This window comes from Aquila chrysaetos, chromosome 1 (genome assembly GCF_900496995.4).
Source record: "Aquila chrysaetos chrysaetos chromosome 1, bAquChr1.4, whole genome shotgun sequence".
Taxonomy (NCBI): domain Eukaryota; kingdom Metazoa; phylum Chordata; class Aves; order Accipitriformes; family Accipitridae; genus Aquila; species Aquila chrysaetos.
The window spans coordinates 2,130,309-2,154,786 of record NC_044004.1 but is presented as its reverse complement, the minus strand read 5'-3'; the positions used below and the strand labels follow the sequence as shown (position 1 = coordinate 2,154,786).

General features: G+C 40.1%; 1 protein-coding gene across 2 annotated transcripts in view; it reads left to right on the top strand.

Annotated features, from left to right (window-relative positions):
- The window catches only part of ATRN (attractin), a 154,940-nt gene that overhangs the window by 94,456 nt on the left and 36,006 nt on the right, over positions 1-24,478 (top strand). Inside the window, exons 25-26 of one of the 2 annotated variants that reach the window (XM_041126062.1) lie at positions 801-991; positions 16,681-16,742. In XM_041126062.1, coding sequence (XP_040981996.1) covers positions 801-956 — 156 coding nt within the window. In that variant the 3' untranslated portion in view covers positions 957-991; positions 16,681-16,742. Of the gene's footprint in view, positions 1-800; positions 992-16,680; positions 16,743-24,478 lie in introns of those variants that run through there. The other variant, XM_030041414.2, reaches the window with a different exon arrangement.

The following is a 24,478-nucleotide window of genomic DNA, read 5'->3' as shown; positions in this document are numbered from 1 at the left end:
TTTCATTAACGCTCTGTCCCATTTGATTTTAGATTTTATTTTTTTTTTCTCCCAGATTCAGAGCCCTTGCTGTGAAGCCTTTTGCATTGATCTCTACTTTCTGGGTGTATGTAAGACGCCTAGGAGCTGATTAAGGAAAAAACACAGTTTGTAATTGTATCATTAACTGGCAATTGCCTCCTCTCTTTCCCTCGTGTTGGTTGAAGTATTTTAATTTGAATGCGCTTAAACGTTAATTATGAGCCAAATGCTTCAAGGAACAAAGAGAGGCGAACGGATTTTGCAGCCTTTTGCATACAAAATATACCATTTGCAAAATCTCGCTAGATAGTCACTATATATTGTTTGCTCGGCAATTCATCGTCATGTCGGGCTTCAAAAGAGTGCTGCCGTGACTACGTAGCATTGCTGCACGTGCTGCTTGGTGGAGTGCTGCAACAGCATTAGACAGCTTACGCTGCTTGAGGACTGCAAGTATTTGATAACTGGTGGGAAATTTTCAAGTCACTTAAATTGCGGCCTTCCACTCTGATTTCATAAAGGCTATAGTGGAAAAATAGCTAAAATTGCCTCTGCCGTTTACATTTTTTAGTTTCTCAAACTTCTGCAGGGGCTCTTGAAGCTTTTTTCTGGGTTCCTCCAGTTCATTTATTTCAGGACTGTGGGTCTATATAGCCCCTTCTAAAGCTTTATTCCTTTCTACACAGAAAGTTAATGCACTGTGGGTAGCTTAATTCAGTCACATAATGTATTGTCATAATTATCCTCGATGTTCCAAAATAGGCTTTTTGCTGTGATAGGAAAATATTTGTGAACCCACTCAAAATGTTGAATTGCTGTTTACTTCATCGGCTGAAATTGTGAATGGTGAACCAAAAGGTGGAAACAATTTATCTCCCTTAAATCGATCGCTGCTTTCCGAGGAGCTGCTAGAAGTTCAAGCGCAGAAACTGTAATAGATGGGAGACCTGAGAATTGAGGAAAGCCTCAGGTATGCTTTAATTAAATCAGCCTTTCATTTGCAGCGCTTGCTTTCGGTGATGGACCGGGTGACTGTCACTAACCTGGGTGTAAACACTCGCACATCCACGGGTTACACAGCGTGCCTGCTGCTGCGCGTACAGAAACCATAGCGTGCGCTGTCCCACGGAATGAAATCTAAACCGTTACGTGCAAACCTCTTGGATGATGTACTCTTTAATGAAGTACCTTCCTCTGGGGCCCTGCCGTCACTGCCTTGTGTTGCTTTTGTTAACTTCCCGTTGGCGCAGATGTTGCCAGGATGGCTGCATCCAAATTTGGAAGCAAAATACACATTTTAGTGCTCCGGTTAAGAGCTGCACTGCTGCGATTGAGTAAGATTTCAAATAGATGTGGGAATAGATTTTGCTCTGAATAAGCTTCCAGAAATGACACTTTCTTGGATTCGAGTGCTTTGTACATTAGACCTTTGACTACTAATTTCAGTACATTTTTATGACTTTTTCTTCTTGCCTTAGTTGTTAGTCTAAGGGAACAGCAGAAGCTCTGTTTATTCCTCGGTATCAGAAGACTTTTGCTCTGCCTCTCCTAGCAGCCGAAGGGTTTGCTCTGGGATCGTATTATTTTCACTAATGGGCTCCTTTGACCTGTCAAACAGTTCCCACTGGTTTACAGTGATATGCTGAAAATGTATGTAGGAATGTAAGAGAGCAGATTCCCTTCACATCTCTTTGGCTTTGCAGAGCTGGCAATAACATTGTAAATGTGTCTTTTTCTTAAGCCAGTAGATGTTTCCTGTGTTAGTGTGTAGGCAAAGTTCACGTGGAGCCTTATGCTGCTGGTGTCAGCTGGATTTCAGAGTAGAGATGAATTATAAACTAGACTGAGAGTCTTCTAAGGAATGGCTCTCTGGCTGATTAAAGCAGGCTCATTTTCTCTTATGCTGAACGTGGCTATTTAAGTTGGAAATAGTAGCCAATGTTTCATAAAGTGCCAGGAATTACATTCCTTAAAAGTCTTCACAATCCTCAGACAAAGCTCTTACTCTGATCTTTATCATCATTATATTAATGTTTCATGGTTCTTGTGTCCAGCAGTATGCAAATACGGAAATCTTCTCAAGTTCTCATTTTTCAAAGGAAATCTCCTTCATTAAAGCAGTTTTGGATTAAATTTCTTCTTCTGATACTCTTTCCCCATCCTGCTATTTCTATTGGCAATGTTACCCATAAAACAGGTGGTCTCCATTAGCATGCATCTTAATACCAGTTTCAGCTAAGCTTTAATTTTACTTGCCGTTCGGTGTTAATGTGGTTTGGGAAGCATTTGTTTTTGTGCAGCGCTAAATGATGGATGACACTTTGGTACAGCCAAGGAAAGCTTTGGGGTACCCTTACCTCCTGCCAGGTGAGGAAGCCAGTACCCCTCGGCTTAAAAACGGAGCTGGAGGAATGTTGGATCCCACGCTTCCACCTTCCTTTTATTTTTAGGCTTTCGACCTCTTTAAGGTGACAAGAATATTGCCAGCCGTGATGCTCTCTAGGGTTACCTCTTTGAGGTTTACAGCCTGACGAAAGGCTTTGATAATGCACATAATAAGATAGAGCGAAGAAAGCATACCGCAGTTAAAAAGCAGAGTCTGTAACTGACTCTAATACCCTGATTCGTCTCTGGAGGAAACATTAGGTATTTGATACAGAGCATAAATATCCCTGAGGACTGGACATGGCCCGTGGAGGTTTCCACCCTTTCTCTAAATTAATGTCGTTCTGTAATCAAAAGCCACAGGCTAATCAAATGAAAGCTCTCAGTAAGGGTAAAGGGAAAGAAAAAATCTCTTTGTTGTTGGCCAAAGAGAATAAAATACATATGGATAGGTAGTGATTGCTTTGATAAAATAATTATGTAGGCTTGAAACCGCGTGGAGGATGGTGATCTTGATAGCTTTTCTGCTAGGTCCTCAGTGTGCCTCATGCACCTTTAATGAGGAATAGATGTAGGTAGGGAGATAGAATCATCCTTAGCTCTCTGCGCCCCTTCTGTTCCAAAAATGTTCTTTTTCTTTTGCTTCTGAAAGCACTGGAATGCCAAAGTTGTTTGCTAATGATGTCCCTTGCCTTTATTTAGCTATAACTGCAGGTGTTTTTGAGCCTCTTTCACTGCATCTCTCTCGCGGTGGTGAGAAGTTTGCTTTAAACCGAACAATGAAACGTAAATCAATTTGTTAATCTGATGAAATTTGCTGTTGAATGTAATTACTTTTGGAGACATGCAATTACATGCTGATTTTTCAGAACAGGCAAACTGACATCTTCTGCTGGGGACAGAAAGATTTAAAACAGAACAGTTGAATGATACTTTAAAACATGAAACAGCTGCTTCCTTTTTATCTGCTCCTGCCTTCTTATTTTTGGCATCAACCGATGACATTTTTCTCCTTTTAGAAGTTGTTCCCTTTCATATTAAGCTGTATTTTTGTTAGCAGCTTCTTAAATCCTTAAATACTAGGGTTTCTTTCAAAGGCAGTTAACCCTTGCTAGGATGTGTTGCAACTTCAGTGCTTTTTACTGGAGGTGGTGGCTTCAGCAGCCTTGAATATTGCTCATGCTAAACTTTCCCCAAGTGCTGTATTGTTGCATGGGATTTTTATCCTTTTACCCAAGCATTGAAATCTTGGGGTTTTATATCTACAACTTGAGCTATACTTGGGATGAACTGTAGTAATTCATGTTGTTTGCGAGGTTTATTGTAATATCTACATATAGCATTGGCAGTCTGCTCATGTGGCTGTTGCAAAACTTTAGCTGCATAAGTAAGAAAAGTTATAGGAGAACAGAGAGACATAGACTGAGATGCAGATTTAATAATACCGGGAGGATTTCTTAGGATGCGGGCTTTTTTGGATATGAGAGTAAGATATGTATGGATTGTCTTACTTCTAAGGAAGCTGATCTCTTTTTTTTTTTTTTTTTTTTTTTTCCCCTTTTAAGATGCAGGGGTGGAAATCATAATATCAAAAAAATGCAGAATTAATTTTCTCTGGAAGCAAAGTCCGCATTAGGCAATTAATTTCTCCTGGGTGAGGCCCAGGGTGATGATGTGCTGGTTGCTTGCAGTTGCTGTACTTCTGTGCTGAATAGCTCTTGAAAATGCAGAATGCCACTGCTGAATGTAAATGTAAACCTCAAGTTCAAATATATTTCAGAAAATGAGCAATGTGGGCCATTGCTGGGAAGTTTTTACAGCTACCAAAAGAGGTAGATATATTTCCTTATACAAAAGCTTATTTAAAGAGTCAAAGAATAGTAAGCAGAGTTAATGAAGAGGAGAGAAGTGCACTGCCAATAAAATATAAGAAGCCAGCATACTCAAATGCAACAGTAGATATAGCTTGGGTAAACCACTGGGGAAAAATATATCCCGTGCTAACACAGGGTGACAAAACCAAAAAGCCTCTGGCTTGTTTAGCTAACCGGCACGAAGTCGGAGCCACCAGCACTCAAATAACGGCTCTCAGATGGCTCTGTGGGTCTGCTTTTGTTAAAAACAAACCATTTCTGGAATGTTGCTAAAACTACTTTTTCTCTCATTTAGTTCCCTGACTTCATGTTATTAAGTTTTTTTACTTAATAACACAGCTCACAGCAGCGTTGGCAAGTAGTGTGGAGAGTTGGGGTCAGGGCGGTGTAGTGCTATCACAGCCCTGTGTTACAATAAATTTCTGGGACGATTGGCATTTTTGGTTTCTGTTTTTTTGTCTAAATTGGTTTCTTTTTTTCTTTCTTTTCTTTTTTTGCTTAATTATGAGTGTCATGTATAGTTATTTCTTAAAACAGTCTGGTTTGCATACAAGACTAGCACTGTGCTGGTTCCTACACCTGGACCCAAAGTCTCTTTAAATTATATGAATATTTTGACCACAGGGATTGAAATAAATCACGATAGATTGAGTTGTCAGTTCAGTTTTTTACTGGGAAGTTCTTCATGACAAAATGGTAAAACACATGTTCTAGAAAGCCTTTAGCAATAGATAGTGACTACCTGTCCTTTTTTAATGCTAATATATGAGCTTATGTATAGGTTGCTCATTTTTCCCTCTCCAGCAGTGTTATTTTTTCATGTTAATATTTCTGTAACACAAAATCATAGCTGAGGCTCTCAACAAATAAAACCTTGATGAGTAAAACAGCCCAGCCTATGATTTCTGACTTCACAGCTTTCAAAACTGTTATTGATACTGCATAATGAGGCAGCCCTTTGATCAGCCCTTACATGAGCTCGCATACCCTGTGCTCCACAGCATAAAGTTTCCTTCCAAAGTACCTGATGTTTTTCCTCTGGTTTTATGTTGGAAACACAGATCAGGCTGCCAGTTCTCCAGCTCATGAGTATGCAGTGGAGAAAAATATATTTGTTAACCTTCCCTGCATTTTATTTCATAACTATGCAAGTGCATCATTTAAAAATCCTAAAATGGCTTGAACTTTCAATTATTGCACGAGTTTTTGGTTATTCTATTTTCTTTTTTTTTTTTTCCCTGCAAATAGGTAGTTTGTTGAAAGTAAGTTTGTTTTTTGTTTTTGTTGTTTTTATTACTGCCATTTCACATAGTAAAGTGACACCAGGTTTGAAACAGCGTGTGGCTTTGGTATTGTGTAATAATGTGAGAAATGTTGCTGTCACTAAAGGTATTTTTATTTGGTTATTTATATAAATATATACTTCTTTTACTTTGAACGGTATATATAGTTTATATATATAATACATAAATATATATACATATTTTTCTACTTTATTTTACTAAGGATGTAAAATCCTCAGAATTTCTGTAGAGACTTCCACGGCTGGCATATTGCAAACCTTTTGTGATACAGATCAATAAATGTTTTAAATGTCTCATCCCATATGATCCTTAGAAATCACTGCTTCCTTGGAGAGGGAGACAGAGCTTTTTCTCCACTAATAACCACTGCAACACCAAGCTCTGTCTTGCACATATTTCCAGTGTTTTGTCTGGTCAGAATTGACATGAGACATAAGGTTTTGCCGATTTCCATCTGTCAGCTATTTTGCAGCCTAAGGAAAAAAAAATATTGCTAATACGTATTTAGCTACTTTATTCTTTTTTATTCTTGATTCCTGCCTGTGTACTTACATTGCAAACTTTTTAGGAAAACAACTTTTATTCTTTTTAAGCTTTTGGCACGCAAGCGGTTGTAGACTGTAACGCTCATCTTTTTGCTGGATTTTCAGGGTCCGAGAGAGTGTTTGAGCTGTTGTGTGCTAAAGTTTTAATATTTTCCACGTTGAAACTCTCTAGAAATAGTTGGTATGCTGACGAACGTAACTTATCCTGCACGCAGATGGTGTCAGAGCTCTGCTCGGCACGAAGCCAAGGAACGGGATCCTTCACAAATGCATCCACGCAGCAGCGGCTGATGCTGGAGGGAGGTATTTGAGGACTTGCAACTGGGAAGAGTGGAGAGTTTTAAAGCTAGCGGCTCGCTTTCTGTGTCTAGTTTTGGCTTTTTTATTTTTTAACAATTTTTTTTTTTTCCCAAAGTAGCTCAAAACTGCCTTGTCTCCAGAATAACGGTTGCAGTCGCGTATAAATCCAAATCCATTCAAAAGAAGGAACACATCAGCGTTTTTTTCTCTTAAAAGACTCATACGGTGGCAAGAAAACTCACTCTGTAACCAAACTGTTATTCTCAGCTGCAGACTGTAACCTCTTTTCTCCTTTCTGTGGCACGAGCGAGCCGAGCTTTGCTGCTGGGAGTCGTTTTGGGGTGCCGGGCTCTGCCAGCGGTACCCGATTCCCCTGGAAGCCGCCTGCCAGCCGTCAGGCGTTCAGGCTAACACACGAGCGCAGTATCCCTGCTGCCAAGTTCAAGATAACTCGAAACAGCTTTGCAGCATAAACACATCTGAGGTCCAGTATAAGGGTTGGTATTTTATATAGGTTTTCAAGAAGTCTCCTATTTTTGAACTTGCTGCCTTTAAACCGAGCAGTGGAAAATGTGCATTTATGTTTTTTTTTGAGGGATTTTATTGCATTGTTTTTCTCAGCTGAATTCTTCTTAAAGGAGTGAATTCCTTACCTGCATTTCATTCACTAAGCAAGACCTTCTAGCAAAGAGGTTTTTTTCCTCTAGTTAAACGTTTAAAGTAGAAATGGCATAAAGTTTTTGTGCTGTGCTTGAGAAGGTACTATTGCTTAGAGGTTGTAGAATTAAAACAGGCGACATACAGGATTGCTCCAAGAATCCCTTTTCAGGTGACTTCTTCCAAACCTGTAGGTCGGTGTTCAAGGTAGACATGGACAAGAGTCTGTAAGCAACAAGAAATCCCTTCTTGAACAAAAAGAAGCACTTTGGAAGTGAGTTGGTTGGGGTCAGGAGCAATATGGCAACATCTCTTCTATCTTTCTTTTTTCTTAATCCTTTTCCTTTTGAATTCCAAGCATAAAATTTGAATTCACAAGTCTTCAGCTGCACACCTTACGAATACCTAGATTTTGAGAGGCTACCAGTATGTAAAGATTTTTGCCTGCAAGCAGTATGCAAGGTTGGGAGATTCTTGACCGTTCAATTCTGTTTCAAAACCCTTAAAATAGTTTAAAGGAGTTTCTTTTCTATAACTGAAGTCTGTGGTGCTGTTTACTGCTAGAAGCAATTAATGTTGTTAGTCTTTGTCTGCAGTTGATGATAGTAATTTGCCTGAACTTAATTGCCGTTATTGTGAAATACACTATTTTTAACTTTAGTCTTAAGAGTGAGTTATGTACAAATTCACCAGAATTCAACAACAACAAGTAGAAACAAGTGAACAGCCGGTTCAGTTGTTTGCAAGAACCCAAATGAGGCAGAAGTATTTGTGTACTGTGCTCTCTGCTTTGGGGAGGGATCGTACCTGAAGCTTGGGGGAGTTGAAATGCAGCTTAGAGGTCCTCTTCCCCATGGAAATCCACCGTACGGAGGTTTTCATGATAACTTGGCCATCTCGGCTTGTTGGATCTACTCCTCATCCTCCTGAACGCTGCCTCTGTGCTGAGCGTTCTCTCAAACTTTACAAAGCCAACGGGGGTTTTTGCTGAGGTTATTTTAGAAATTGCTACCTGAATTTTCAGTTTCATCTTGGCTGCTGTGCCTACGGAGTCATCTGCAAGGATGGCCTCGCTGCTGCAGTGCAAAACACGGGACTTGGGTGGAAAGCCACCGTCTCGTAGATCGGCCTGAGAAGTTGCACTTTACGTTTCTGGGGCAGAATTATAGGTGTGAATTCCTTCTCTAATCCTCCTTGGAGGCTGCTTAGCTCCTGGTTGAGAGAAGACTTGGGACTTCTAAAATTTTTGTTCTTTTTTAAAAAAAAAAAAGTTCATTTTTTAAAAAATTGTTCATTTTTAAATTTTTGGGTTTTTATTTATTGTTTGTCCTGCAAAATTGGTACAACAGCCTCCAGTTACCGTACCAATCTTCTCTTGCATGACCATTGCCACCTTCAGCATCCCGACAGGATAGAGAGTGGATGCGGCAGAGGTCTGTGGGAACGGACGAGCTTTAGTTTTAAGGTATTTGCCTGACGTTCAGAAGAACTGAGTTTTTTCTGGCCCTGCCTCAGGTTTCTTGTGGCATTTGGTGGTGTTGTTACTGTAATGAGTAGGTGTGCGGGGTCCGATCTGAGATTGCCGTTCCAATTACGGGACTTTCCAGAACATTGCTACTGCACTTTAAACTTAGATGAGCATCACTATTCAACACCTGGCTGTTTATTGAACAAATACTTCCCGTTTGTCAGATTTGTGTGGTAATTTTTCTGATGCAGAGAAATGGGGGACTAAATTTTAAGCACTATTTTTAATTTAGAGGCAGCTATGCCCGTGTTTGCTCTGCACAGCAATCCGCGAGTTCGCATGGGGAGACAAAGCATATATAATTGGCATTTCTGAGCCAACTGCTGACTGCAGCCAATTAGCTGAAAAGTGACAATTTGTGACTACTGCAGTAAGGCAGCACAGTATTGGAATATAAATCGATTTCCGTCTCGGTATAAGTTCAGAAGTGAACTAGTTTTTATATTTGCACAGTATCAAGTGTTTGTGCCATAAAGCTCAATGGCTTAGTTAATATTGCAGCAAGTGAGGAGTAAGTCATTTATCTCTTTCATTGGTCCTTCACACAGGAGCAACGTGGCTCGTAGTAGTAGGTGTGAAAATCAAATTTTAGTGGAGATTTTATTTTTACTTGTTGTAGAATGTAAATCTGAGCATGTGAACCTCTTCAGCTGCACCAAGTTGGCCAGAAGTTTTTCTTCTACAAAATATCAAGCAGCAGTCTGTTGAATGTGCTTGGATGCAAATTGGGTTTTTTTAGATTCTGATGGGCAATGTGTAATTCTTTTAATGCAAGCAGGAACAGATCAATCTGGACTAACGTCTGCGACTTCTCTGCTTTCTGTGATCCACCTCTCCTGGACCTTTAGCTGTCAGATCAGCTGGTGTTGCAGCTATGGATGGTTATCCCTTACTCAAATTTGTCAGCTTTCTGTTGAGCATCACAACTCCTCCTTCTGATGGCCACACCTACCCCATCAGGTGTATTAAAAACTCTCTGGGATCTCCCACCTCTGAATCATGCTCCACTTCATACTTGGTGTGTGTCAGAGTTTTTCAAGTTAGAATTAATTGCTGTAAGACCCTTCCTTCTCTCAAACTTAGGGTTTCACTTTTCCATCTAGAGAATCTTTCCCTGTGGAACAGGTTGTTCTTGCAGCTTTTGAAGACTTACAGGGGTCAAGTCAGCTTAAATTTTCTTCCTAACCTCAACACTTGGATGGACTTTTGCTGTTCATTTAAAAGAGATCCGTGGTGCCTCTGAAGGGGAATGTCCTCCTGCCTCCGTGGTGTGGCATCACATCGCACAGTGGTGCAGTGACCGTGACCGCCGTATGGATCCACCTTGAAAGCTGGCTCAGCAAAGATTAGTTTTCAGCTGCAGTGGGCTGTGGGGTCTGATTTACTGTACAGCTGCAAATACACTGTACGTTCTTGCTGGGTAATGGGAAATACAGGAAAAAGTGGTTAAAGGGAGGGAATGGATGCACACTTGGGCACCAGCTGCAGGTATGGGAGAGTTAAAATGGTGGTGAAATGATGGTCTAAAACAAGCTTCCCTTGGTTCCCTTAGGGATGCAAATATCTTTTTTTTTCTTTTTTTTTTTTTTTTTTTTTTTTTTTTTCAGAATAGGTGTCTTGTTCTGTGCTTAACTGAACATTAACCCTGCACAGAGGCAAGGAGTTGTAATGCTTCTCTTCCCTTTTGGAGATTCAGCATCCACATTTCACTCTCAAATGTCTTCATTCACTGAAGTTTGTATTCCATTATCCATTTGTTAAATTGCCAAACTGTAGTTGGTATATCTGAATGCAAATAGTTTGGGTCTTGACTGAGACAGGGCGTAATGCTAATCAACCCTTTTCCAGGTGAAGATGGATGGAGCGCAACTGATCCCCTTGCACACAAAAAGAAACTGGTTTTTAGGATACTGGGACACAAGGCTCCTGAAACAAAGCTGGTATATGTTCTCCTTCTAGAGCACCAACAATTAGAACGGGATTTGTTAGGTTATTTTAAAGAAGATCGTGGTTTCTTTCAGCAATCGATCATCCTACTGCATTTGCCTATTACCTTTTATACCTAGAGTACAAATACAATGTTTTTGTTCTCTAACATTTTGTGAGGTGGTAGCCCACGTTCATTGTCTCCAAGATCTACCATAATGCAAAGAAGTAAAGAAAGAGCAGGTATTAATGAGCTTATTCTTTCCCGGTGTGATACACAATGTTAACGCAGAGGACGGGTGGTCTTGACTTAGCCTGCTCTTCTGTACTTTGTGGTTTACGCCATGGCCCGATCTGAAAGGTAGAAATAATTATAATAATGAGACATGCCCTCTGTACCGATATCCTAATGTTGGGACACGTTCGTCAGGTTTCTGACTGGATTTAGTTGTCTTTCAAGGCTCCTACAGCCTGAATTTATCTGATTCATCCTAGTCAAGTTTGCGGATTTGTATTTTAGGGTAGGGAGAACAGGGTTGCAGGCTGTTTAACCTGCTTATCAGGCTTATAGCGTGATCTTTTCCTACGCTTTGCCACTCTGGCTCAGACTTAGAAAAATTAAGGTCTACTTTTAAGCTTACTACCACATCAGAGAGTTTTGCAAGTGGGAGGCTAAGTGGTTCTTGTAAGCTCGAATCCTGGATTTGAGTTTTTCCATCATTTTCACTGAATCATCTAAGCTTTTAGCACTGGGGCATGCTGACCCAGTTTCCAGTCTCTCTGTGCTTCTTGACACTGAAAGTAGATTTAATAAATCAGTAGCCACTTCTTTTTTGTTGCTCAACATCTGGTCCAATGTGTGTGTGCCTTACCACAAACTTAGCTGCGTTCAGTCCAGCAGTGTGGTGTGATAGCCGATGCCCGAACGTGGCCGTGTAGTGCCATGAGGACGGCGGATAGGATGTAGGACCTCTCGGAGGCTCATGTCCTTCTGGAGCAGCAGCTGGAGGCCGGGGGAGATGTTTTAGGGCAAAAGAATGGCGATAGGTTACCCCTATTTAGGCAACGAGTGGAGCTTCTAGTACATCCCTGAAACCGAGGGCAAAGGTGCAGCGTGGAAATTGAAACCGTCTAAATGTAGGAGTCTACAAACAGATGTCTTCGTGTGCCTCGGGTGTTTAAGGTCCCCTTGTAGATGGAGACCTAGATATGGAACTGTTCAGGTAATCCTCTACTAGACACCTACACTGGCCGACCGAATCGCAGATGAGGTTTCCATTGAGCGTAAAGGGGCGATAGGCAAATACCTCTGTGTTCCTATATTTAGATGTCTTAATCTGTGTCTGAATCCCATAAATCTCATCCGCAGAAGAAGTTCACAGAACACGTGCACCAGCAGCAGCGGCATGTGGCAGAGCCGAGACCTCCTTTTAGGTGGTGGAGCTGGATTGCTCGATGGGCGCGGTTTTTCCTGAAACCTCGCCGCTGAGGCTGTTGGAGTTGGCTCGCTGCTCCTGTTGAGTGGAGAGCACCAAGAACAATATGTGTTTTCTGCCATGTGCTTCACTGGAGCATGTTGTATTTGTGTTTAAAGGAGAACTGAAACGGGGAACGATGTTTCTCTTGAGCAGAAGAGCAGTCTTTCCCCCCCATCACTATCACAGAGGGCAAAATTAATGTTTTGATGACTTTGGCGTCGCTCAGGAATACTTAAAAACCATTTGTTTTTCAGCTGGTCCTTTGACAGAAGTGCAGGCACTCAGCATTCAGGCCACGGCATCCTGTTACTGTTGTCTGTGTTCTTCAAGGTCAGATTGAATCCTTGCTTCTAACCATATAAAAAAATAAAAAAAAAATAAAAAAGAGACACTGGAGGTGCTGAGGTGGCAGTAGAGGAAGATGTACATAAATGTCATCTGCTGCTTGTTTGGCTGTTGGCTTTATCTCTGTGGAAGCCCTTGGAGCTTCTAGCCTTTGTCTTACGTGGTGCTTTTTTGTTCGTTAACTTTGGTGCTGGAGCTGTATTTAAATAAGAAGCAAAGCAGCCTGAAATCTCTTAATTTCTGTGGTTTTCAGTGCTGTGTGATCCCGTAGACTTTCAAAACACTGTAGTGTTTGTAGTGCTGTAGTGTTCTCCCACCTGCTAGGTGAGGTTAATGGATCTAGCAGTAGGGACCTTTTGATTTCTTCTGAAATCACAGCAAGCACCAGACTCCAGTAGGCTTCTTCACGGTGCGCCTTCTCTGTTGTACTTCTTCGGTTTCATAAGTTAATTAGACTTTTATTTTTCTCTCCTTTACAATTCTATTCTAGGAGTGTGTCCTGTTCAAAATATCATTTCCAATTTCCCTTTTTCTCATCCCTAATATATGAAGTAGGGTTGGAAAGAAGAGGCAGCACTGACGGGAATTGAGTCACTTTATACAGTAGTGGAGAAAGGCAAAAATACGGCATGTAATAATCCTGAATTGTTAGCAAGGAAAGAAGAGTTGTAGAAACGATGTCTTCTGTGTTTGTGTTTTGTCAAGCATTTAGATGCCCCAAATGTATTGAATTATGTTATGAAAATGCCATACTTGAAATGTTCTTCAGTACATTAGCAGTTCTTCAGTTAACAAGTTTAGATTAGGAGTACTAATATTATGTATAACATTAGAAATTATTTGGGTTTGGAGAGAGATTTGTCCCATCCCCATTGTGGCTAATAGTTTGGTTTCTATATCTCCAAAATAACAGTGACTTCCAGCACAGATGGAAGGAGTTATGTTGTGGTGATTTGTCTGTAAATCTGTTTATTACACGTAAGTGAGAGGAGTTACTAAATTTGTTTTTTGCTGTATTTAATGAAAAAAAAAAATACTTCTATAGATTTTCTTATTGGGTTGGTGATACTAATTTTTCTTAGTGGTATGTGAAATTCAAGTACTTTTTAATGAGTTCAAAGCACTTGTAAATCAAAAGAATGGAGGCTTAAATAACTTAAGATATGGTTGCATTTACAGGCTTAAGGTGAACTTGTTTCAAACTAAGAAGTTGAGGGAGAGTCAGCTGGACCCATTTTTGTACAAAATTATTCTCTTGAAATTATTTTCAAGTTTCTTTTCTCTTGAAGCACAAACTCGGGTACTAATGCAAACCAATTCCTGGTATGTAGTCGTCCCAATTTGTTTGTCAAAATTTATATCAGTCACAGGCTGTAGTTTAACTCCAGAAGTATGTTGGGTTTGAAATACCAACTGTTACTGAAATGTCAATTGAGTTCAAATTGCTTTTCCTTTACTTCAGAATATTTTGTGGCTAAGTACTTTGCCGTTAACTTCTTGGAAATGTGTGTGTGTACTGATTTCACAACTGGTGCACTTTTGAGATGTTTCTGGCTGGTTAGAGGTAGCCATATTTTGTTCTTGGCTTAATATTTTATGCTAATCAAATGATAAAGAAAGTAAAGCTCTTAATTATACATTTTTATCAGTCCAATATAGCTAGCTATTTTTGTTTATCTGGAAAGCAGCCAAATTTTTTGGATACTTCAAACGGTGTGGCATTAGGAAAAGCGTGATTGGTGTGCTTTTTCAGGTACCTTTTCAGATCAGATAAACACAAGCTTTATAATAATCTCTGGAATGAATGTTATTAATTTTCTGATCTGTTTTAATCTTAACTACTTAAGGATACTGCATTATTCATAAGAACATAATATAAAACATCTCTGAAGGACACGTATGTTATGGAAGTGGCAGTTTGATTTTGCAGCTGAGCTGAAGTTCTGCTCTGTACCCGGAGGAGGCTCTCCCAGTCCCCAGCACGAGATACACAGTGGTTTACTGCAGTTACACTGCTTATTCCTTTGGTACAAAATTAGTTTTTTGGGAATGGATAAATGAATCTTCTACTGTCATTTAAACTTAATTAAAAATCTATACTGCTAAGAAATTTGTGTCATATTTTTCCTATATCCAGAATGAACAGTCTACTTTTAACAGCTATTTCTAACCAAACTTTCTGTGGAACTGAATTAATTAAGTCCTAGGAAGAGATTATATTAGGGGAAATTAAGCTCTAAGTAAGCAAACCATTAACAATTATGATACTAAATTGCCTGTGACACAGATTGGTCAGGTTTAATAGCATAAAGTGTTTTCAGCTTGTGAGAAGTAAATTGCAGAAACCAACCTAGGCTTTTTTTTTAATCTGTGTATGAGGTACAGATCCCCAGTTGGTCTTTGCAAGAGAAGAGCTCCAGCAGGTAGGCAAAAGAACCACCACTGGTAAAGCATTTCTAGTGCTTTTGTGTGAAACAAACCCAAATTTTCCTTCTCTGTTTTATTTTTTTCCTACACTTTTATTATCAGAAAATGAGAAGCCCTTCTCTGGTAACAGTTCAGAGATTAGTTTGCGGTCTCATTCATCTTTCGTAGAATCTGTCCGTTTTTAAAATTAGCAGATAGTTGTTTCTTCTTCTACTTGGAGCAAGCTTTGGTTTCCATCACAGAAACTGGTCCTAATGATCGTCTGCAGAGGACTGGCCCGTTGACGATTCCTTTGTGCTTTTAATTTTGTTTTTCTGCAGAAGGATTTTTAAATGTAAGCTGTTGATACATAATAAGGTCTTTGCTTTGAAATGCATCTTTTATAGTTAGTCAGCATCTTAGTTATTCTCAGATCATATTTCTATATACTGGATGTATTACACGTTTGTATTTTGGGATGTGATATTTTAGTAAGAAAATTCTTTGCCTTGAAGAAATGCCAGAATAGTTATGCAAATATAAAACCACCCCAGTTGCCATGGACCGAGTTTTAAAATAAAAAGTGAAATCATACTCACTCTCTTTTTCTAATCAGAAACTTATTGGGACGCACATTATAAGGAAAAAATCAGCAAGAAACTGTGTGTTTTCTTGTCTTTTGTAGGCAGTAATACTGAGGTCACAAGCATCTGGTCTGCAGGTTTCGAGTTAGCTTTCCAGCGAAAGAGAAGTTATGCACCGTAAAGGAGCTTTCAACTTAAGAACATTTCAACATATTTATAAGAAAATTATTTTGGTCAGCTTCTGTACCAAGTTACAGTGGATATTTAAAGCAAATATGATAACAGAAGGTATTCTAGAGCAACAGAAAACCAAGCAATACCTCATTTTGCATATATTCATGGTTTTTGGAATGCGACTATTGCTGGGAGGAGACATTTGTGTTTATGCTAATGGTACCATAACATGGAGTTTATTAAGGAAAAAAAAACAACAGATGACGCCTTAAGTGAATTTAATATCCATGGAAAGCTTTTGCAAGTGCAGATTGCAGTTGAGTTTTGAAATAAATTCAGTTGCTTCATGAAAGAGTTAATATCCTGTTGTGGTGCTGCGATTGATAGTCAGAGGAAATAGGAGGTACCTGGGAAGAACTTCGGATCCCGAACATTGCCGAAGTTGCCTTGCTGTTGGCTTGCCTCCCCTCTGCTTTGTTATTTTTAACCAGGCTCCCTAATCTTTCCTTTTGCCTCTAACCACCTCCCAATTTCCTGTTCGCTTCTTCCCTCTGTTTTTTGTCCAAAATACTCGGTTGTTTTTCACTTTTCTTTGCAGTTTGAGTGGATTGCAGGAAAGTGAGTTCAGATGAATGCCATAGCTGTTTTTACAGTATCTATTATCTTCTGTGTTTCATGCCTTTTTGCTGCTCTTGGTGTAAGTTACTTATTCAAGGAGATTTTGATGTATGAATATTGCTTGAATAGGAGCATGCATTTTGAGCTTTTAAATGTTGTCCTTTGGGTTGCTGTGTATACAATAATTAAAGATGCTCTATTTTTAGCTTTGTGAAACTTCTGTGTTCTGACTTTTTGAACTAGCGTTTTCTCCAAGGTAGTTAATGTGCACTGAAGACTATTCCTTGAATATTGTTGGGAGAGATGTTACCTGTTTAGATTCATTTTTCGGATATATGATTTCAAAATCATGTGAAGTTAATAGTTTGTTTTCTTTTGCCTCAGAATATTTCAGTGCTTTTTCAAAACAGTGTTCAAAAATGTTAATTGACTGAAGACGTATTTCATTGTAATTTGTTGATCCCAGCAGCAATGCATCTTAAACATGAATTTTCTTTTCAGTAAGTAATAGAAAGCATTTGCTTTTCTTTTGCAGATTGCATTCTCACAACACAGCAACTTTATGGACCTGGTACAGTTCTTTGTGACATTTTTCAGGTACTTTTCATTTAAGACACCTAAATGTTTCTTCTTTAGGAAAGATCTTTGGGTTTTGTTTTTCAGTATAGTGTTTGGGTTTTTGTTGTTTGTTTTTTTTTTTAATTGAACATGCTGCTTAACATCACAGCCTAAAAAATGGAAATCTCTGCTATGTTTGAAGTATTTAATTAGGACATATGTCAAGAAAACTGTCTGCCCATCTTTGCAAATCCCTCTTGTCCTGTGCATGCAGGGAAAGGGAGACTGGGGGTGGGGGAGGCTTTTTGAAATGGAGAAGTTACTTTTAAAATGGCATAGAAGACATCATCTGAGTTACTACATCACACAAATAATGTATGACTTACAGAAATTGCAGACATTCACACATAGTCAGACATGAATCATAAATTAAGGAAGTGATTTTGCAAAGAGTTAAGCATGGACTAATTTCAAACTCTTTAAGGTGGCACCTTTTGGTTTTAAACTGAACTCTGAAAATCTGTCAAGTTAAGTGCAAACATACGTTTCAACACAATTGAAGCCAAATAGCCTTCTGTCCTTCGTGAACTGCTTGGCAGAGTTCATTTCTTAGTGTGAAGTGAATTAATGATTCCCTAGGAGTTGGAAACAACAGAAGCCATTTCAATACTCGTTTCTTCTTTCATCCTCCAAAAAAGTCTCACCCTAACAAAGAGGTTAAATGTTTCCCAAAGCATAGCAGGCCATCTCTTTTAAGGTTTCAAAATCTAATGTGTTACCCTCTATTTTAGGAACTGTTAATATTCCACAAATATAAACCAATACTTGATCAATAAGGAGAACTCCCCCAGGAGGGATATACATGGAGTAAACAGTACTCCAGATCTTACAACCTGTTTTAAAGTAGGCAATATTATGCCCACTTTAAAATGAGCAGTGGGAATAATATCTTGCTTTAGATTTCATGCTAAATTTAATTAAAGCAAGGAGCTCCAGATGGGTCCTTCAGACAAGTGGTTTATATCATTATTTTTTTTTAGTACATAGCTTTTACAGAGTGGAGTGTGCTTTAATGCAATCCCAGGTAAAAAAGCAGGCTTAAAGCACCACCTTGCTTCCATTGGTGTGGAGTAAGTGTTTACTCCTGGATCAGACTTCAGCATTTGTTCTGCTGAATCCATCACAGTCAAGGTCTTCCATAAAAATCTTTGTGGCAGGCTAATTACTTATAAGGAGAATGAAGAGAGGAGCAGTTGGTTCCTTAGTTTTAATGGCATGAGATCAATCCTCGCTTTAAAAACTATCCGTTAGTTCTTTACAGACCCAGACCCACCTGCGGATGAGAGTTCAAAACTCTTCAATATGAGTGATTTCTCTAGTTCCATTACTGGGAGAGAATCACAGTTTGAAGCAGAAGATAGGTGCATTATGTATCTCAGTGAGCACATGTAGCCGAAAATACATGTCCAGAAGTTAGGCAGATGGAAGATAGTCAACAGTGATTTTCCTTCCCTCCCTCCCTGCTATCGCATGCATCTCCTGGAGAAGTAATGTTGCAATATTATTTAACATCCTAATGTGCCAGAGGAATAAGAACATGTGTATTTGGGAGAAGACAGTTTATTGGTGTTTTCCAACTAAGCATTTATAATGCATTAAAAATTCTTCAATTCTTTAACTGTAACTACTGCTAAGTTCCTCTCCCAGTATATTTTACAGTCACTATAACTCGCTAAATAACCAGTGTATTAGAACAGCATGATTCATCTCTTCTCTTTGTAGGGGAAGCTATTGAAACACTTGCATTTTTAATGCTCGAGGGTGCATTTCATAATTACAGTTGAATCCAAGTTAGACCATAAATAAGTAATATCTGATAGCCCCCTGTGATGTTAATGAGATACAGTTGGCTGAAAATTTGCACACTAAGTAGAAGCAATGAAAATGCTTTCTGCAAAGCCTAAAGACAGTTGGTAAAACCACCTTTGAGATACAGGCCACCTCCGACTCGAAAACTGAGATACTTATCGATTCTTTGAGCGTGCTGGACACAAAAAGAGACCTTGTTCTGGCAAATGGATGTTTAGAATGGCTTTCTGCTAGCACGTTCAAGGGTCTTGTTTCATTTTGCCATTCTGCAGGCAATTTTGGAAATTTTTGTGTGCTGGTGACGTTGTGGCACGTTTCCATCTTCTAGAAGGCACCTTCTCCATTTCATTGTAACCCCATCCTCAACATGGGCTTCTGCCCTGCTGCTGGAAGACACAGCTGTGCCTTGAGCTGCACGCAGAACCGTACAGGGAAACGGGCTTTAGATTTTCAGTTTCCCTGCTGACGCTGGTGATGATTTAGGTCAAGTCAGTCCCTCCAACGGGCACTGGAGTGCAAGCTGGGTTGCCAGACTCCAGCACTGCTGAATTTATGGGGTATCACAGGCTGGACTGACTATATGAGGCGCACGACGTTCCAGAGAAGCCAGGAACCTGGCCGTGCATTTAAACAACCTCAGGCAGCGCGGAGCAGTACGAGACGTGACTGCTGGATTTGATTTCCATTTCATTTAAGAGCTGGGCTACTGTGGGTCAGAGGGGGGTGCGCCTCACATTTCGAGGTGCTGTTAGACTTTCGGAGCTCTTTCTGGAGTCGGTGTTCAGCATGAAGTCAGGTGCGTGGCTGTATGTTACCTTTATTTTATTTTGCAACGCGTTAACGTTTTATTTTAAGCTAAGAAAATGTCAGTGGGTAAAGGTTGGGTAGAACAGTGAAGTTACGGGGTCATTAATATTGAATTATAATTGGAGCCATGGGAGAAATGATATTCTAACCGTTGTTAACCTTTGCAAAGCTAAATGAATTGCAAGCAAACTGCGGTTTTTTTTCTGTTTCCTCCTCTGCTTTTCATAACATAGCTCTTCAATTTACAGATCTTGCTGTTGTCTTTCAGCAGGTAGTTTGAGCTATTTTGACAGTATCTAGTAAACATCTTTATTAGCATCTGTGCTTCCTTGTCTTCCAAAAAATCTATGCATGCCACCACACCTATCTGTAATATGTATTTCTCACCAGTGTACTTTTGCATACAGATGATGTGGAAATAATAAATATTTTGAATATTTGGCCTTCTAAACTCATAGTGCTCACCAATAATCCTTTTCCTTTCTTCTATTTTTTAAAAAAAAGTGCACCTGTATTTCTTCTGTGCTTCTCTGCTTTATTGGCCAGTTCTGTAGAGATTTATAAGAGGCCTATTAAGAATGGTTCGAATGAAATAAGGATGTGTAAGAAACAGCAGAGCAAGAGTTGAAAGCATGGCTTGTATTCAAACTGGTGACACAGTTGGCTGTAAAGCAGTCGAGGATCATGCTGGTAGCCCTGCAACTAGTCAGGAGGAGACCTCTTGCTCCAAAACTAGGAAGCTGGCAGCAAGGTCACAGCACGTCACCGCTGCCGTTCCTTTTCCGAGTGCAGCAGCCCTAAGAAACTCAAAATGAGGAGATGGAGGTATTGACCAACAGACTTGCCTAAAAGATCAGAAGCGTGAAGTGGACAAAACTGAAGCCAAATGGTCCTGCCAAGGATGCTGTTGAGCCTTACAGGGTATAAAAGACCTATAAACCCTATAAACCAGGTTTGCTGTCTTTAGGAAAGAGACTAGGAGGTGTGGTGAGGACCTGACAACCAGCATCCCTTGTCCTCTGTGCGGGCTGCAAGTGATGTTGGCCAAACCAGCTGGCCAATACATTTGGCATTTGTGGGTGTGAGAGTGTGAATGGGTATAATCCATTTTTCTCTGAGGCTTTGTTAACTATAATCACCTTCAGCCTGGAGAAGGTTCCGGGGAAACCTTATTGCGGCCTTCCAGTACTTAAAGGGGGCTTACAAGAAAGATGGAGACAGACTTTTTAGTAGGGCCTGTAGCAATAGGACAAGGGGTAATGGTTTTAAACTAAAACAGGGTAGATTTGGACTAGATATAAGGAAGAAATGTTTTACGATGAGGGTGGTGAGGCACTGGCACATGTTGTCCAGAGAGGTGGTCGATGCCCCATCCCTGGAAACATCCAAGGTCAGGCTGGACGGGGCTCGGAGCAACCTGATCGAGTTGAAGATGTCCCTGCCCATGGCAGGGGGGTTGGACTAGATGACCTTAAAAGATCCCTTCCAACCCAAACCATTCTATGATTCTACAATTCTGTTCTATAAGCTTTGTTACACTGATTTACCATAGACCTCTAATGTCTTCTACTGCACTTCTGTGACCTCACGTGCACAGTTCACCCCATTTCTTGACTGCTGTATGTCTCATCTTATATATCTGCCCTCGAAACATCCTTCTAGCGGTGTTCAACGCTGACTCTCTCTAGTCCCGTCGTAATCTTACAGTGATTGTTAGAGAAATGGGTGTATTTCACAAACAGAACAAAAGTTGCCGGTTTTGTGTTTTCATGGTGGCATATGAAACCTCATGTGCCTCTACTATGGTCTGAATATCAGAGAGTGTAATTTTAGTTTGGTGCAAATAATTGGACTTGTTCCTCAGGAAGACTTTAGAGGGAGTGGTATTTGTCTCTGTACAACAGTCAGGCAGATGGTTTAATGTGCTGTATATTATTTTTCCTGGCTGTAAGCATTTGCCCAGTGTTTTCAGTAAATGGGAATGGCCTGTTGCAATAATTCAAATCTGGAGCTGTGCTGCAGATATTTTATTTACTCTTTTTGCTTATTAAATAATTTCTTACTGCAGCATAAATGGCAGTACTAAATATGTGCCTAAAATACAGTCTGAATTGCCTCCTTGACCCCCCCCCTTATTTTTTTTTGAGGAAAAGGAAGAGCTTGGGAATATCTTCACACTAGTTCTAACAAGATGAAGTTTTGACAGTTTCAGCATCCATGACTTCCTTCTTTCCATGTTGTCCTCATCACTCCTTACTTCACCCTCCACAATGGTCACATGTGGACCAGAGCAGTGAGGCCATTTGGTCTCTCCTCCATTAATTAGTCCCATCGTTATCTCTGCTCATTTATGCTTTTGGCCTCTAAAGTCTCCTGTGACAACATAGTGGTTTGGGGTGTGATACAAGCACTTTGGGTTTTTAAACCTTTTTTGAGTGGGATTTAGTTTATAGCTTTGATACCTTAATTTAGGTTTCTGTGTGTGTTGTCGGATTTCTTCTCCTAGTCAGTGGAGGTGATGGACACCAAAGAGCGGTTCAGTTACCAGACGTAGGTGTCCACTTTAGGGTGAGCCATATAGCTCTTCACGGATCACCCGCTGTAACTCATTTGAGTATTTCTCATGAGTTGACTTGACAAGATGACCAGGTTAGTGCAGAGACTACAGAAGAGGAGAACTGGCAATGGAAGGAGTCTACTGGGCCAACGCCATGCTTGGTCCCTGGGCCCGCTCACAGCTACAGCCTGCTCGGATGTCCCTGCCTTCGGAGTAGCTTGTTCTCCTGCCTGAAAATAGTATGAGGGAAAAACCTTCAAATTACAGGTCAAAATAATGCTGATTTCCATTCCAGTTTCATCACGTGTCCCATGATTTTTGCTGTGTTTACTTAAAGCTCTATCTTCTAGACCTGCAAGACGACTTCTTCCCTTTATTTGATGTTACGCCTTTTGTGATAGCACAGAAGGACTTGCAAATCTGAACCCTAAAAAGCAAAATAAAAACAAATAAAAAAAACCCCAAACACACACACACATTAATAGCTGCTTTCCCAAAAGACCTCAAACCTCTAGTTAGACTGATCTTGTGTTTATGGAAGCTGCCACCGTTTTACAGGGTGTCAGATTGGTTGTGCTAGCCAGTAGGTAGATTTTTAAAACGGACACAAAAGAAAAATAGTACCACCTGCCGCAAACAAGATGGGTTGTGGCTTGTTAAACCTCGGTGCCATCTTCAGTGGAAAGATAAGGTCATTAATCTGTAGATCAGATCTGTTGGTTTGCTGTTGGCTGCAGATAGCTCTTTGGCAAAGGCCAACTGTGCAAACCCAGTGCACTGCTTCAGCATTATGTCCTTGTTCCAATTATTTTGAGGTTTAATGCATCGAGTACTTAAAAATGTGTCCTATAACTCTCCAGCATATTAAAATGTACTTTTAAATAGCACTTAAATAGCTTCCAATTCATCAAAATAATTTGGGATGTGTTTCTAGTAATCATTGCAGTGCTTTCTGAAATTATTAAGTGACCTATATATGTTAAAGCATATTAGTATTGAAGCTGCTGTATATTTTGGCATTTAAAACTGCCATTTTTTACTAGCAATTCTGATGTTGATAAACATTGTAGGAGAGTTTAATAATTGGGCCCTAATACGCCAGATGGATTTTCTTCTCTCCTCGTGAGAATGCATCATATCAAAGTGCTGATGAAGTTTTCCAGCCATTTAAAAATGAAAGTGTACTTGCTTGAAGAGCTTTAAGGATACCTCGAGCGGAGAGGATATCCTTTCTGCTATGAAAAGGAGCTTAGAGTACAGAATAAAACCAGACAAGGTGTTTTAAGTTCAGATTTTTGTGTCAGGGTGGGAATACCCTGTGGTATAAAGAGCGCCGAAGGCTTATGAGCTAACTGTTAATGCATGTGTTAAGGCCAGCTGAGGGGAGATTACTTACAACCGTGTTGCTCATTTATTGTACTTAGATAATCTAGTAAATAATTAAGAATTACTTAATTAAGCTATTTATCAAATAGAATATTGTCCATAAAATGTAAATGTAACTTCTCCCTGTTTTGCAAGATTTATGCTGCATAAGTATAAACTTTTATAACTTGTATAGGCCAACGAAAGCTGTGCTTGGTAGAACCTGACCCCAGTGAGGAGTCGTGTTCAAATTTCCCTGGGGTGAAAAACTCTCCAGGGGTGTTAGAAGTCTCCAGGTGGCTCTTTTTCCTTCACGTCTGGTTTCACGTCTGAGTCGTCTGGTTTCCTCTTTTTCTCTTGGAAAAATTGAACTGCTCTCAAACTGGACTCATCGCTGGCCTTAGGAAAATGGAGATCCAGCAGCTGATAGTTCATGTACAGCTACTGGATGTGCTGCTTCGCCTGTACGTGACATTTGCAAGACTGCGCTGGGATGTTACAAGCCCGAGAACATTTCTGTCCCCTCTACCTTCTTTTCAGAGAGCTAAATGAGGAAAAATGATACAAAAGCGTTGTTTGAGATGGGGGGAGGTGTAGAGGGGAGACTTGAATGAACAGTGTGGATTTTGAGGATGAAGGAGGCTCTTGGTGGGCTATTATTTTTGGAGGAGAAAAAAACAGAAGGAGAAGGTAAAGCAAGTCCTGCACCGAAGGTTTATTTTTAAAGCCATTTGGAAACGGGTGGATATTCATAGCTGGCAGAAAGATCGCTGAGGCTGTTCGGGAGAAAGCAGGGCAGAGCGTGACATTTGACCAGGACTCTGCTAACCGCAGACATTTACTCCAAATCATTTTCCAACACGGCTCTCGTTCCACGCAGCTGTTTCTTTCCACTGCTTCCATATTTACACAGTTGCTTTCCAAGAGAAGGTATGGAAAAAAAAAAAGCTTCTTTAAAGCTACTGATGTGAGGATAGGTCTTTTTAACTTATTTCAGGATGGTTTAGGCTGAGTAAACCCAGCAGATAGATCTTGACTTCGCTCTACCCCCAGGGCTCTTCCAGCAGGTGATGGACTGCAGCCCAGCAAGCAAGCGCTGCCTTTTATTCCTCCCCGAGTGCTGCCAAGGGAAGGTAGTGCAAGGGGGAAAATATATTTCCTTAGTGATTTTATAGCT